General features: G+C 39.7%; 2 protein-coding genes across 2 annotated transcripts in view; one reads left to right on the forward strand and one right to left on the reverse strand.

Moving 5' to 3' along the window:
- The window catches only part of LOC134638411 (zinc finger protein 462-like), a 33811-nt gene extending 29221 nt beyond the window's left edge, over positions 1-4590 (forward strand). Inside the window, exons 13-14 of the mRNA XM_063489000.1 lie at positions 1304-2507; positions 4451-4590. Coding sequence (XP_063345070.1) covers positions 1304-2507; positions 4451-4476 — 1230 coding nt within the window. The 3' untranslated portion in view covers positions 4477-4590. The remainder of the gene's footprint in view (positions 1-1303; positions 2508-4450) is intronic.
- Positions 4591-5363: 773 nt separating this feature from the next.
- On the reverse strand, positions 5364-13828 carry LOC134638413 (4-hydroxybenzoate polyprenyltransferase, mitochondrial-like). The gene is made up of 8 exons (XM_063489005.1): positions 13278-13828; positions 9637-9970; positions 8709-8875; positions 8403-8524; positions 8070-8155; positions 7832-7965; positions 6912-7100; positions 5364-6786 (listed from the first exon to the last, which is right to left on the reverse strand). The coding sequence occupies exons 2-8, from the start codon at positions 9938-9940 to the stop codon at positions 6670-6672; spliced, it is 1119 nt and encodes a 372-aa protein (XP_063345075.1). The 5' UTR covers positions 9941-9970; positions 13278-13828; the 3' UTR covers positions 5364-6669.
- Positions 13829-16168: the final 2340 nt, after the last annotated feature.

Below are 16168 nucleotides of genomic sequence, written 5' to 3' on the forward strand. Positions count from 1 at the left end.
GGTCCAAGGGTTCGCTCAGGGAGTTTGTGTGTTCGCTCAGACACATGAAAAATTAGAGGGAACATTGGTTACAAACAGTCTCAATTCTTTCATCTTTAATAAAATGATCAGCGTTGCTGCTCTACCAGGTGTAACAATTAAATTTAACATCCAGGCATCCATGAAAACAGAATCTATTAAATTTAATGGAGTTAAAAGTTAGCAGGAAATTTGCTCGCTAGCTTCCACCTAAACATGATATAGCATGTTCTGACTGAGAGATTTCTGAAAAAATTAAAAAGTACAGCTCTGCTATCACTTCCAACATAAATGAAGACAGAAAACTAAACAGCAGTGACATTTGTAGGGTTACTGAAGTTGGACTAGCTGGTATATAATGATGTCCTACGTGATTGCTAGCGACACAGCTACGTTAGCATAACATTAGCACAGTGAAGCTAAAGGATGAACGCCAACTTTTTCCCACTCGATAAAAGTTAACGTGAGGGTTTCTAGTGGTTAGGGACAAATGCAATTGCATGGCAGGATGCTGTAAACGGACCAAACTTCAGTCAGGAGAACAACTGAGATAATCCATCCACAATACGAGGTTAGTCATTAATAAACCGCAACAACATGGGAATATAGCAGCTGCGAGAGAATTCAGCATTAATGAATCAATGGTAGGGAAGAGGAGGAAGCGCAGTTTTTGGCTTTCCCCATATTCCAAAAGTGCTTTGTCTCTTTGCTATTACTGTCGCTCGGCATAATTTGCAGATGATGTTGTTTTTAGCAGCTGCAATGTTTTCGACCAAAACAGGCGCAGCTTGAGGACACCATCAACATGCGCTATCGCGGTAGAGCGGTATAGTCAAAATCTCTACCGTTGGCTAAATTTATATCGTTTCTACCGTATACCGTTTCTACTGCCCACCTCTATTTCAAAGAATAAGATGTGGTGAGAAGGAGAGGGGCTGACTGTGAAACTGTTATCTCTATGCAGTAAGCAGACAAAAGATAATCCAACATTTTTAAGCAATTTAAACATGATTTGCAAAATAGTTGTAATAATGTTTTATTCAGTATGCTTCCAAAATCAGTAACTAGGCCCATAAACTCACAAGGAAAGTGTTTACCATGTCATGTCTGTCTTCCCATAAACTTCTATAGGACTGGGAGTCTTATCTCAACCCCATAACTCCAAGTGTATTATATTTGATAAATGAGTTTTTGAGGCTTCTACATCATCAGTGCCCCACCCCCACCCCAATATAATGTGTTGGAAAAGTGTATCATAATTTGGACCTTGATTCTGTCTGTGCAGGTCATGAGGAATCATGAACTCGTGGGTCAGGTGAGCCTTGATCAGCTGGAGGCAAGCGTTGGTAATGTGCCAGTAACAGAAGAGGAACATTTGTCTAACATGGACCAGCTAGATAAGGACGGAGAAGATGTAGAAATGGAGGACCTTTTTGCAGACTGTGATGAGGTTCCACAAGCTGAGAACCTGGAAGAAAACTATACCACAGAGAAAAGTGCACTCCAGATCAGGGAATGCCAGGAAAGCAACAGAGAAAGTCCTGGCGAGACTTCCGAATCAGACATTCAACATGAAAATGCAAAACCAAACTCTACTGTCCAACAAGAGCTGCTGGAGACTGCAAGAGAACAGGAGACAGGAAATGTGGAACAAAGTGTTGCAGAAGTGAAAATTACAGATACCCCATGTGAGGATTGTGGCGGTCCAGAGGAAGAGAGGCAGACAAATGAAAACCAAGCCCAACCTAAATTCACAGAATGTGGAGACAAACAGCAAACGGAGACAGGAAATGATTTCAAAGTGGATGAAGAAACACCAGCTCAAGAGCAAGACGATAAACCACTTGAGCGTAAAACACTGAACATCGAGGCAAAGGTAGAAGATGACATACTGTGTCATATCTTACAGTTGGCCAATGATGACAGCAAGATGCATAACGAGGCAGATGAGGGTAAAACGGTTAAGATGGAGAAGGACACTGAGGCAAGTGATGCAAGTGATATCCCATTAGCTGAAGAGAGCAACTTCTCTTTGTTCCAGAATCCAAAGAATGAAGTTGATATAGAGGCAAATTCTGCATTAACAAAGCTAAATATTCCACATGTAAATAACACGAGGACAAAGGAGAGTTTAAAAATTGAAAGAGATACGTTAACCCTCCCGCCCACTTGTGCAGGACTTAAGATGATCACTGGCGATATTTTAGGTGTCTCGTTTACAAAATTAAACCAGGAACAAGTGCACACTCAGCAAAGCCGTGAACAGGAACCTAAACCTTGCATAGAAATACCAGTACTTGAGAAAGAATGTCTGAAGAAGGAAGTGCACTCTCCTGAATGCTTCAAGGAGGAAGAAGAGAAAGGTCCTTTCGAGCAGAAGCAGAACCAAGAATCTGAGATGCTCACAGAAGACGAGCAACGACACCAAGATCAGGCGCCTGGTGACCACGACGGGATGAGGGATGATGATTGTCTGCAAGAGCATGAAGGTAAAAAGAAATTATGACAGTGAATTAAAATATTAGTTTTTGTGCATTTTTGTAAGCAAAACACATATTTTAAGTATATTTAAAAGTACACTCTTAATTACACTTTAACACTTGTTTAAAGTACAGAAAAAGAGACGGTAAATGCAGATATTGGGCAATATCAATAATAGTTATGAAAATAAAAGTGCTCCCTCTTTGAATTGTAAGGTTTTGTGTCAGGACTTTAGATAAGTACAATTAAAGATCAACTATTATGTCATTAATAATTTAACAAAAAATGAGCCAAAATGCAGAAGCCGTGTGGAAAAACTAAAAAGGCCATCTTTGCTGCGTCTATAGGATGTAAGAAGGTAAGTAACAGCCAGATGCTACAATCATCAGCAAGTATGGTGACCTCTATGAAAACAAATTGTCTGGCAGTTCATTGATCTGATTCACATGTATGTGATAAAACAATGCACAAGGCGAAGATACTCAGACAAACCAAAAAAAAATATTTAGAAGAGCTACATCTGACACTCTAAAGGCTTCAATAGCGATGTCTAGCGATACTGCAAAGCATCACGTTTGGAGAAAACCAAACAGGATAACAGCACAAGCTGTTCACCTCCACACTTGCCTTTGTTCTACTCGTGTGCTGTGTGGATCACAGCTGTATCCACACCTGGGCATTTGTTATGCAGATGTTGTGGCAAACCTTCTGGCACCTACTTATACAGTACAGGGAATACTACCTGCACGAACCAGGTATTTATCTTGATTTCACTCTGCTGTTACAAATTACATAAACATATGGGACAGTTTTCATGCTATATCCTCCTAACCTTTCGTAAGTGAATATTCTCTAGGGTGTACAGATGTATGAATCAAGCCTGTTCAGAGTTAGGATGTTGTATAAAATATATATAAAGCAGCATGCAGTGATTTGTATGGTATTTCTATGGTATTTATTTTAAAAAAATATTTAAAACCTCTCTCTCTTCTATAACAAGTTACAGAAAGTTGGCACCTTTAAAAAGAATGAGGACCTGTGACCAGAGCAGTACGTTTTTGGATACTTTAGTGTTGGTATCCAGGCATTGATTACCTTCAAAGGCATCACTAATGCTTAATAATATCTACTAGGTTAAGAACAACAGAGACAACGGCTTTTTCAAGAAAGATCATATTTACATAAGAAAGAACACGTTTGCATCATGAAATTAGAAATATGACAATGTAGAACATAAAATCGTCATTTGAATTTAGTACCAAATCACAAAAGTGAGGTCTTTAAGTTGTAAGGCAATGACCCTACTGTATTAGAGAGAAAACCACAACAATCAGATGATACCCTATGGGCAAAACACTTGGTGATGTTGGGAAGGAAACCCCCACTTTTAACAGGAAGAAGCGTCCAAGGAGGGACAGACATCTGCCACAACGGTTGGGAGATGAGGTGAAACTCCTGAGCAATTTATCTTGCTCTTTCAAATATATAAGCTATGTTCTGATCTTTGATAGGATTAGAACACAGCACAGTCCCTTCAGTTTTCAAACGCGTACAGGGTTGTAAACACAGTGGCAAAAATGTTCCTAATCACACTTGAAATATGTCAAACTCAAAACAACCATGTGTTTTTCAATAAAACAATCTCTGTTGCTTGAAGCATTCAACCACATCACGTGGTTTTAGCAGCCTGTTGACTTTGTTTCATTTCCAAGAATTGTTATGTTGTTGCCTAACCTGTCAGATGCCGTTTCCAAGAATCAACTGTGTGATCACAGCTCTAGAACAGCTAATGTACTAAACAGACTCTGATATGAATGTCAGAGGCCATTTCTTCACCATTATAGATGAACTCTTAGTCTAAGTTAGACATAATGTTTTTACATCTAATGTAAAAACATTATATGTATACAAATATCCGATTTAATCACAGTAACATCTCTTTCACTTTCAGACTGTTCTTGGCAGTGTCCACTTTGATGCTGCTCACCCAGAGAATCACCTCCGTGTCTTTGGACCTTCAGGAGAAACAAATCGTACTGACACCATCCAAAAGGCAGACTTGTGTCACGCTTCTCCCTCTTATCAGCTACATCCTCAATTTTACCACACTGCTTGGTGGTCCTTTGGGTTCCTATGGACAATTCATTACTCTAATGGAGGGGATCAACCTCACCTCGCCACCCAGTCCTCTAGGTGTAGTTTTCCTAAAGCTGATGCAAGTGTTAATGCTAGAGTGGGTTAGATTTTATCTTGTCTTTTTTCTGAAAAATCTTATCCATGATTTCAACCCTGGCGTCCTCTATGGCATCCTGTCGACCTGGTGTCTTGGACTGGTTTTAAGAATACAGTATTGCTCTCACTGGAAGATCACCGAATGCCTCAATAACGCAGCAGGGTTTGGCTTTTGGGAAGATTCATCTGGGGACTATTTCTCCAAATGGAGCGGACTATCCGATGGGGACTTCTGGACCACTGAGGCGATATGCATGTCACAGTTTGCTCGTCGCTGGAACGCCACAACAGCTTCATGGCTGCGTAGACTAGTTTATGCAAGGCACAAACACTTCCCACTGTTCATGTGCTTTGGTTTTTCACTGTGGTGGCACGGTTTACACTTAGGACACTTTGTGGGGGTTTTCACCTGGGCAGCAACAGTGAAAGCAGACCATCATATTCACAGGAACCTTTTCCCAAATATTACACCGACACAGAGAAAAATGTACACTTTTGTAAACTGGATAAACACTCAAATGATTGTTACTTGCATTGTTATAGCGGTAGAATTTAGAAATTCGTCTGGTTTAAGACTTTTATCCAAAACATACATAGGTAGTCAGACAAGTAGTCAAACAATGCTATATTATTAAAGTAAAAAGAATGTTGACTTTGGCTTCAGGAACATAACATATAACTGGGCTTAGATTATAACACTATTTCTACGTTTCAGATGCAATTATAAAACACTAATTACACCTCTACCGCTTCTATATGAATTAAGAGGGTAAGTAGCAGCCACATGCTGTTAATCAAAAAACAAAAGCAAAAGCAAATGTGATTACCTCTATGAAAGCGGTTGTTTCAGCGGTTTCTGGGTCGGAGCATTCAGATGTAATATGGGCTACATCTCAGACTCTCATGGCAGTACAATTCAACTGAACAGTTGTGGCTTGTTTGCCAGGAGAAAAATCTCTTCTTTCTAAAAAGAAAGCAGCAGTTTAGGTTTGCCAAGTTTCAACTGAATGACACACAAGAAAAAAAAAAACAAACCCAACATAGCCATAATGCACAGAATTACGTTTGGCAAAAACCAAAACACAGGATGCCGAGGACCTGGACACCTTACATTCACTGAGTCGACCTTCAACTCTTCTGTATACTGAAGTATTTTAGAGTCAAATGTGAGGCCATCTGTGTGACAGCTGAAGTTTTGCCAAAAGTGAGTCGTACAACAGGACAATGATCCCAAGCACACCTGCAAATCTACAGAATGATGTGTTTCTTTTTTTAGCCAAAGTGTTGCAATTGACCAGTTAAAGTCCAACAATGTAAGGAACTGATAAACTCATATAGAAAATGATTAAGTTATTGCAACTAAACATACCTTCTATATTGGAAGATGTACTTAGTTTTTCACTGGACTGGATGTAAATGAATTCTCTTTTAAATTTGTTTAAAAGTTTTAGAGTACTGAAACATCATGGGTGAGAGCAGTCTCATGTTGCAAAAGCACTAAAAAGAACCAGTAAAGTCTGCAGATCTACATGCCGACTCTCACCAAAGTCCTATGAATAATAACTGGAAGTGGTTTCTGACACATAAGCACAGGCAAAGTGGGTAAATGCTGCCTGCCCAGCATAAAAACAAAGAGCACCAATGTCAACCAGTGACTCATGAAGGATGTCGCGCAAAGACCCAGATATTTTTGTGTTTTATGGACCAAAACAAAGTAATGAGGCCACTGGCGTACAGTACATTCATCAGGTAGGAAATTAATCATACTGCTCCCTGGTGGTCAAACTTATTGCAACAATTTCAATTTAGATTTACTGGCGTTTTTGAAAATACACAAGTTGTTAAAAGAGTGCTTCTCATAAAAAACAAAACACACAAATGTAATAAAACATTGTCTCTAATTATATGAAGGCTTGTTCATTTCTTCAGAGTCTGTCTTTATTCTTTCCACAAATTCCCGGCAACAATACCTAAAAACAACAACAGTCCAAGGTTTCTGTTTGAAACAAACTTTTTCCAGCAGTCTTCTGGTTTGTTGATGTCTAATGTGTAAATCTACGAGAGAAGAAAATAAATATACTTCAATGGAAAACCTAATCTTAAAACACATGTTCGATTAGAATTTAATCTGTGCATGTTTCTCATTTAAATGTTGTATTAAAGTCGACCATGATCCTCACCTGGTTTGTCAGGTGCATTGCTACAGCGGTGAGTACAGCATAGTAAGGGAGAGTCTGTTCAGCATTGACCCCAGCTATCACTAGTCCAGACATCATGGCCACAACAAAGCCACTCAGCCAGGGTTTGGTTTGCTCCTGGAACCTCAGTGCAGTAGATTTGACTCCTACTTTGATGTCATCCTCCTTATCCTATTTATGAAAGACAAAACAACGCGAGGTCACAGTCAATCAAGGTCCCTACTTTAACATGGGACACATTAATCTCATGTTCACCTCAAAGAAAAACATCAGTAAACACAGTAAATTGCAATCCTTAAATTGCATTTCTTATATATAAAGGAACAGCTACCATGTACTCACAGTTTAAACTGTTTTTAAATTAGTTTCAGTTTCTCGGTCCCTTCTTAAATTTACAGGTTCTCAACAGTCACTTTATTACGTATACCAGTTCACCTGGGCAAAAATCCCTTATTGATGCCTGAGGTTAGAGTAGAATGGCCAGAAAGGAAGCTGATAGGAAGGCAAGGTTAACTCAAATAACCACTCTGAAGAACATCTGCTAAAAAGCATCTCTCAACGCACAACACGATGGGCTACAGCAGCAGAAAAGCACATTGGGGGCTCCTGTCAGGAAATTGAAGCTATAATTTGCATCTTAAATTGGACAACAGATGACTGGAAAAACTGCTTTCCTGGTCTGGTCCTGATGACCTTGGTCATGATTTCTGCTGCAACATTTAAATGGTAGTGTCAGAATTTGGCATTAAAAAAAGAAACATGTTGCCAGGTATCATTGGTTCAGGGTAGTGTTGGTATATGGGAGCGTTCTTTTAAATTTACTGCAATCAGCCTTTGGTTTAAGGAAAGAATTATGTTTAATAGGAACGAAGTGGTGCAATCTCTCAGGCCCACTACTTTACCTGATGTGCGTATATTGTGTCATACACCAGCGTCCACATCACTCCTGAGAAGTATAGCGGGAGACACACGGACCAATCACAAGAGCCTTTAATAGCGGACCAACCGAGCAGAGCGCCCCAGTTGAAAGTGAGTCCTAAAGTGAGAGGAGAGATCAAGAGAACAGCTATAGCTCTGGTAATCTGTAAAATATTAACTTTAGACAAAGAACACTACAAGATAACTTTACACAGCACATACCCAACACAAACTGTGGCCAGTAAGTGAACCTCTTCATCAGCGGGTAGGTGATAACAAGAGATAAAGAAGCAGCACCCAGAGCTATACTGTGAGAGCATTTTGAACAATGTGAGGGAAAGACTGCAAAATAACTGATTAAATAATCACTTTTAGTTAAACTATGAAAATTAACACTGTAGTAATATTGTGATCCAGTTCAACTGCTGCACTGATTTTTTTTTCTCTCATGACTCGAAGGATTTAATCTAACCTATACACCTGTTCCTATCCTTCTACTTATATTTTCCTAATAAAATGTAATTAATGTTCATACATAAAACTGATTTTGAGTACCTGTAATAGTTGAGACACAAAAGAACCCCAAGTGCAAGCGAGAGCTGCCCTCCCAGGAAGACCAGCGCCTGCATTCGAGAAATCTCTCCTGATGCGATTGGTCGAGAGGCTGTGCGGGACACCTGCGCGAAAACACGAACACTTTCAATTTATCAGAGCTGAAAAATAAAGAAACACTTTGAGCAGGGGAGTGACAGTGACACAGGTAAGTCTAACGTCTGCTTGACAATGGAAGTTTTATTTACTTTATTGCAAAAACATGTCCTGTTCTTTGTTTGGAGTCAGCTGTAAGAAAATCTCATTTACTTTTTTGTCGAAGTCTTTGTCCCACATGTCATTGATGGTGCAGCCGGCCCCTCTCATGAGAAGAGCGCCTGTACCAAACAGTGTGAGCATGCCCAGATCTGGGAAGCATCCAGGGTTAGCAGCCAGAGCAATGCTCCATGTGCAGGGGAGGTACAGCAGCCATGTCCCTACGATTAAAAGGCAATGAATTTCAAGTGAATTAAACAAGGAAGTAAGATAAGAACAGAAACAAAGCCCACAAAGAGATGAATGCACAGCCAATAGCTACATTAATCTGGTGGCATTTTAACTGTGGTTTGGTTTTAGATGCATCTGTGCAGTGACACTGAAAAAATGCAGGGGCAAGATATTTTAGACTCACTGTCTTGCACAGTATTTACATAAGAGCTTGACAGTTTGGTAGAATTACTTTAAGGAACAATTTTAACCATTATTATCTACATCATGAGTTAGGGCTACATGCTTACAAAGATGCTTCCCTGTTAGTGCCAGTTAATAGCTCTGCAAGGCCAAAGATGACGTGCTTATTTTAGCCATTTGTTTTCTAAAGACTGTATTAATGTTATATAGCTCCTTGTTTTATTTCTGTTTTGTTAACATGGTGAAAATGCTGCTAAAAATCATTCTGGGCTTAAACAGTGCATGTTTGGAATAAAGTCAAAATTCTGCAATATTCTAGATATCAATTTTTTTTTTTAAACTGATACAGATAAAAGTCATTGCATAGCAGAAAATGAATGCGTTTAAGCATGTAGACATGGTCATAATGACCTGCTGAAGTTAAACCTGAGTACATGAGCTGGCTTTGTCACAGCAGGAAGGAAAAACTCCCTTTTAACAGGGAGGGACGGCTATCTGTCGCGACTGGTTGGGGTGAGCGAATGAAGACACGACAACCCAACAATGTGATGTTCATATAAGTACAAACCTATAGGTTTGTCCAGCCTCATCAGCCGGAGGTACGGTTGGATGTGTACTGGTGCTGAATTTACTATAGTAGCAGCTGATAAACTGAATGGTCTTCTCCCATTTTGCTGTGTTTCAAGAAGTCTTATTGATGACCAGATTGCAGATTGGTTCTTAGGCTTTCTCTTCCACACACGGGAGTCTGAGTGGGGCCCATCTCCAGCCTTTATCCCTTCCTTCTGGACGAAGCAGGTAGAAAGACATCGATAACAAGCTCCATGGTGGATCCTTTTCAGAGTGCTCAAAGCTAGCTTGGCTGGGAACATGGTGTCTCTCTGCAGTCATAAAGATCACCCCTACACATACACACACACACACACACACACACACACACACACACACACACACACAGAAACAGAAAGACACACACGGAAACAAGGGTTTAACAAATGCATTTGCTACAACAGAAACAGAGATGTGTGAAACTTTTGGCTGAAACAACCTGACTGTTTTAGCTGTTTAGGTAAGACACTGCACACACCTACATGAGACAAGCTGGTGTTACAGTCACAAGACTAAGCTATCACTGAAAATATAATGAATGCTACCAACAGATGTTTCACTCTAATTTTAATGCAAAGGCTAGGGGTACAGCTATTCTTATTGATCAGAACATCCCATTTGTTTCATCTACTGTTGTGTCAGACAAAAATGGACGATTTATAATAGTGTCTGGCAAACTTTGTGATAGGTTTGTGACTTTGGCCAATCTTTATGCACCCAATTTTGATGATGTGCAATTTTTTCAATGCCTGTTTTCACACCTCCCGGACTTAAATAGTCACTCTTTGATTTTGGGGGGCGATTTTAATCTTTATTTGCATGCGGTTTTAGATCGTTCATCCCCCAAACCGGCTACTCTTAATAAATCTGCAACTTATGTCAAGTCTTTTCTTGAAGATTATAGTCTTACGGATCCCTGGCGGTTTCTGTTTCCTACTGGTAGAGACTATTCTTTCTTCTCACATGTACATCACACCTACACTAGAATAGATTATTTTTTCATTGACAATTTGCTAATTAATAGTATAAGATCCTGCAGCTATGAAAGTATTACTGTCTCGGATCATGCCCCCCTTGGGCTCAAAATAGCTTTTCAAGGTTGCGACTCTGTGAGAAAGCTCTGGAGATTGGATCCATTGCTGCTCACGGATGAACAATTTGTTTCTAACATCTCTTCTAAAGTTAAAATTTTTCTTAACGAGAATAGAACACCTGGTATGCCAAACAGGACGGTGTGGGAGGCTCTGAAGGCATTTCTGAGAGGAGAAATCATCTCAGTGGCAGCATTTAAAAGACAGTGTGCACAGCGGGAACAGAGGCTTATTTCAGCCCAGATTTTAAACATCGACAGGCAGTACGCTCAGTCACCATCACTGGCACTATATAAAAAACGCTTAAGTTTACAAACCAAATTCAATCTGCTTTCCACTCGACAAGTGGAAGGATGTCTGATTAGGAATAAGAGCGATTTTTACGAGCATGGTGGAAAGACCGGTAAGCTTTTGGCCACTCAACTGCGTGGTATTAGGGCTAAACAAATTATAACTGGCGTAAAGGCGGACAATGGAGTGGTGACTAGGGATCAGAAGGCGATTAATGACATTTTTTCTTCATTTTACTCTAAGTTATATACATCAGAGTCTACTGTTAATGTAAAAGATTTACATGGTTTCTTTGACTCCATTGATATGCCTTTGCTCTCCCCAGAGCTTAGACAGACTCTGGAAGCCCCCATCTCAACGGCGGAAATTCAGGCGGCAATAACATCTATGCAATCTGGGAAATCTCCTGGTCCTGATGGATTTTCTGCAGACTTTTATAAAAAATTCTCGGATGATTTGGCTCCTTTCCTTTGCGAAGTTTTTACAGAGTCGCTAGACTCTGGGGCACTTCCTTCATCATGCTACCAGGCCTGTATCACAGTGTTACTTAAGAAGGGCAAGGACCCGACTGACTGTGCTTCTTATAGGCCTATATCTCTGTTAAACACGGATGTTAAAATTCTGTCTAAGCTACTGGCGCACAGACTGGAAAAAATTCTACCTGCTATAATCTCTCCCGACCAAACTGGCTTTATTAAAAATCGGCATGCCTTTTTTAACATACGGCGACTTTTTAATATTATCTATGCCCCTGGCCACGTCGTGCCTGAATGCCTTATTGCTATGGACGCAGAAAAAGCATTTGACAGGGTGGAGTGGGAATATTTGTTTTTTACTTTAGAAAGGTTTGGAATGGGCCCCTTATTTTGCTCATGGATTAAACTTCTTTACGCAAGCCCCACGGCTTCAGTGGTAACTAACTGTCGCTACTCTGACTATTTTAAGCTCCACCGCGGAACGAGACAGGGCTGCCCTTTAAGCCCATTGCTTTTTGCTCTTGCAATTGAGCCATTAGCAATTGCAGTCCGTGGCAGTGGGGATATAAAAGGCATATGGAGGGGGGGGATTGAGCATAGAGTTTCACTGTATGCTGATGACCTTCTCTTATTTCTTTCCAACCCGCTTACCTCTTTACCTGCTGTACTTAATATATTGAACGGTTTTAGTCAGCTCTCTGGATACAAAATCAATATGAATAAGAGTGAACTGTTTTTGATTAATGAGAGGGCTCGAAATTTGGATTTGGTAAATGTTCCCTTTAAAATAGTCACAGATCACTTTGATTACCTTGGAATAAGTGTCACAGAGCAATTTAATTGTTTAAGAAGAATCTCCTCCCCCTGCTGGAACAGTGCAAGTATATGTTGTCTAGATGGTCCCCATTATCCTTATCTTTAATAGGTAGGATTAATTCAGTGAAAATGATGCTACTTCCAAAATTCTTATATGTCTTTCAATGCCTCCCTATCCTGATTCCAAAATCCTTTTTTAAATCTTTAGATTCACTAATCACTTCATATATTTGGAATGGCAAAGCTCCCAAATTGAAGAAATCTATTCTTCAAAGGCCCAAGTCGGTTGGAGGTTTAGGCCTACCCAATTTCCAGTACTATTATTGGGCCGCCAATATTAGGTGTTTGTTATATTGGAGATACTATCATCTCGAACCGTCACCACCGGTTTGGGTTGCCATGGAGTCATTTTCAAGTGGGAAAATTTCTCTACCTGCAACTTTAGGTTCATCACTCCCTTTGGCATCGCCTCTACCCAGTAACAATAGAGTTGTCCAGCAGTCTCTTAGGATTTGGTCTCAGTTCAGGCAGAGTCTGGGTCTTCGGGCTTTCTCACTTCAAAGCCCAGTTGCAGCAAACCACTTATTTGTTCCCTCAATGGCAGATAATGCTTTTCATATCTGGCATAGAAAGGGCCTAAAATCCTTTGCAGACTTATATGAAGACAGTCAATTTGTAAGTTTCTCTCAAATATCCACCAAATTTGGCATAGCTGCAGCTCAGTTTTTTCGCTTTTTACAGGTCAGACATTACGTGCAGAGTGTGACAACAGAATTCCCCCAAATGCCTCCGCACAACCCAGTAGATGATTTTTTAACGGTTAACCCAACCTCAAGGGGTATAATATCAACTCTCTACAGCTTAATTTCCAATTTACAATGCTCTTCAATAGCTGCTATCAAATCTAAATGGGAACAGGACCTTACCTTTCATATTACGGATGAACTCTGGGACTCTATCCTTGGTCAGGTTCACAATATATCAATGTGTGCTCGACATACACTTATCCAATTTAAGATAGTTCATCGGGGGCATTGGTCCAGGGAGAGGCTGGCACACATATATCCAGGGGTGGACCCAGCCTGTATAAGGTGTGGGGGTGCTCCTGGTACATTGTTTCATATGTACTGGTCCTGTCCTTCGTTGTCCACCTTTTGGAAATCTGTTTTCCATTCGATGTCTGAAGTCGTGCAGCATCAAATTGAACCAGAGCCACTCTGTGCTATGTTTGGTGCGGTCCAGAATTTGAATCTGTCCAACTCCAGACTCAGAATATTAAACTTTTCATTACTGCTGGCCAGGCGAGCTATTTTGCTGAAATGGAAAGACTCTTCTCCCCCTTCACACACACAATGGCTAAAAGATGTAATGTCCTGTATGGATGTAGAAAAAATTAGATATACAGTTCGAGGGTCTAAAAATAAATTTTATAAACTCTGGTCTCCCTTTCTGGACTTTTTTGAAAGGCCCTCAACTATTGTTACTGAGTAGTCCAAGGAAATACCCCCCCCCCCCCCCCGCTCCCCCCCCCCCCCTTTTTTTTTTTTTTTTTTTTTTTTTTCCCTTATATGAGTTTATTTGGTGTTTTTAATTTTTGTTTGGTCTTTTGCTTTTCTTTGTTGGGCCGCAGGCTGCCAACTATCTGTTGTTTTAAGGGTTAGGGTGGGAACAGGATTGAAATTTTGGAAAATTCTGAAGCATTTTTTTTGTATACATTATATTGAAACCTTTGTTTAATAAAAAGACTTTTGAAAGAAAGAATGAATGCTACCAACACGCTTGCTAACTCTAGTGTCATATAACGCCAAAGCAAGCTTACACTGAAGGTTACAGTAGAGAATATACCGATTTTAAAAAGACCAAACACTGATCAATGCTGCTGATACTTCCCTGCTGGGTCGTCATTGGTCGTCTCTTCTTTGAGGCTGACAGACAAGTTGGAGGACCAGCGCCTCCAACTGGTGTGGAGTGTGCATCACAATTTCCCTACTGGTTAAATAAAAACCAGGTCGTATCTCACACTAACTAGTTTTTATTTTTTATTATGGCAGCTCCATATTCAGCATTCTTTATCCAGTATAACCACTTTGCCTCCTCTGCACATGTACAAACAATCAGTAAGTTGGTTTGATTAGTTTTTGTGGTTTCTTTTGCAATCCTCAATGGGAAATAGCTACAGAGGTCACTTTCTGTCAACCATATGTATGTAATAATATAAATAATATTCAGCTTAATGGAAGCTTTTATATGCCAATTGTTTTTTTAATAGCAGTGTTTTGTTAGTTTATCTAACACTGCTTCACCTAAGGCGTTCTTAACAATTGCCTGTTTCTTTCTTTTTTTTTCACTTTTTAAGGAAAAAGCACCCATGCTTTTTTGGTTAATACCATATGTTGGAAAACCTCTTTGAACAAGCCATGTAAGTCTACTTCACTTATTTTGTTCTTGTTAACATACAAAACAACCATGGAGTAGTAGTCAGTGTAAACTGATCGGATCCTAGAAAGTTATTTCTGTTCATCTGGACCCAGCGTTTAGTAGAAGAAACATTTTATCACTTATCTATGTGACTTCTTCAGTGTCAGCCGACTGCAGGCTTCACCAACTTTACAAACAATGCGGATGCATAACGACTAAAATAACACCAATAAGCCACAAGCTTAGTTTCAATAATTTTTTTTCAAAGTGAGAAATAAAATAAATAAGTCCTAAACAGATTCTTAAATTTACTTGTCAAGACAGGGTAGGGCTGTGGAATATGCAACATTATTGCACATACAAAAAACATGTGCAAGCAGCATTACAACGGAACCCTCACTGCTCTTGCTGAACAGTGCTGCACAGGGCCCTGTTCCAAAGGGCTTCGGAGTTGACGTAAAGCGGCGATGTATGTCTGAGACAATACTGCCTTAACTTAAAGACTACAATGAGAATAGAAACAGAGCAGTGTGGCTGGTTAAGTGGTGCAGTTGATAATGAAAAACATGCTTTCATTTTGTACTTTTTGGTATGAGTACTATTCATTGTGAGATGAGGAATGGCTGCATTCACCGCATTATAAGATCGCCAGACCCTCTGCAAAGGTCTGCAACATCAGTATAAAATTTCTCTGGGATACTAAGGTGATATTGGTAAAACTAAGCTTTTCTTGCTTTCTTTGTGACCTGTGCAGCTCAGCAAGCACCGTCACTGCAAGCACGTGGCCAACTGCCTGCGATAGAAACCGAGCCTGAAAAAAGGCTTCTGTTATAAATTTTTTAATAACATTAGCGCCCATTTATTTAAATGTGCGGTGCTATATAACACTTACAGTATGGAGGATTTGTTAATACCTTTCATTGGACATTATAATACCTGTACTGCCGGCCATAGAAACAGAAAACAACACCATCACAAAAACAAAAAAGACTTTTAAAGGGGGGCTTGGCGTTAAGGCATGAAATCTACGTACTTCCGGTTACTGTTTCCTCAGATTTCACAGTACCTTAAAATGTTACAATGAAACTAAGCGTGGAAGTAAAAAAACAACAACAAAAAACTCCATACCTTTTCGTGAATATTAACAAATAAAAAACAAACACACATTTGATCAAATTGATACAATTAAAAAAAATAAAATTAAGAAATCCTAGTTCGTATTAAACCAAAATATCCTGTCGTTATATCGAATCTCGTGTAACTGCTGGTAAATAACATTATAACTGATATTTTAATTACTTACACAGCGGAGGTAGTTTTCAAGTAGTTTTATTTTGAAGGGTTGGTGACTTCTACGGAAGTGAAGATGTTTTGTTGCGGTGGCGGAAGCACAGGCCAG

This window comes from Pelmatolapia mariae, linkage group LG12 (genome assembly GCF_036321145.2).
Source record: "Pelmatolapia mariae isolate MD_Pm_ZW linkage group LG12, Pm_UMD_F_2, whole genome shotgun sequence".
Taxonomy (NCBI): Eukaryota; Metazoa; Chordata; class Actinopteri; order Cichliformes; family Cichlidae; genus Pelmatolapia; species Pelmatolapia mariae.

Bases quoted from the DNA above. Each gene is read 5' to 3' on its own strand.
- LOC134638413 (XM_063489005.1), bottom strand. From the start codon at position 9,940: ATGTTCCCAGCCAAGCTAGCTTTGAGCACTCTGAAAAGGATCCACCAT. The intron at 7,966-8,069 runs GTATGTGCTGTG...CTCTCACTTTAG, and splicing joins CTGGCCACAGTTTGTGTTGG to GACTCACTTTCAACTGGGGC. The intron at 6,787-6,911 runs GTGAGGATCATG...CTTCTCTCGTAG, and splicing joins CAATGCACCTGACAAACCAG to ATTTACACATTAGACATCAA.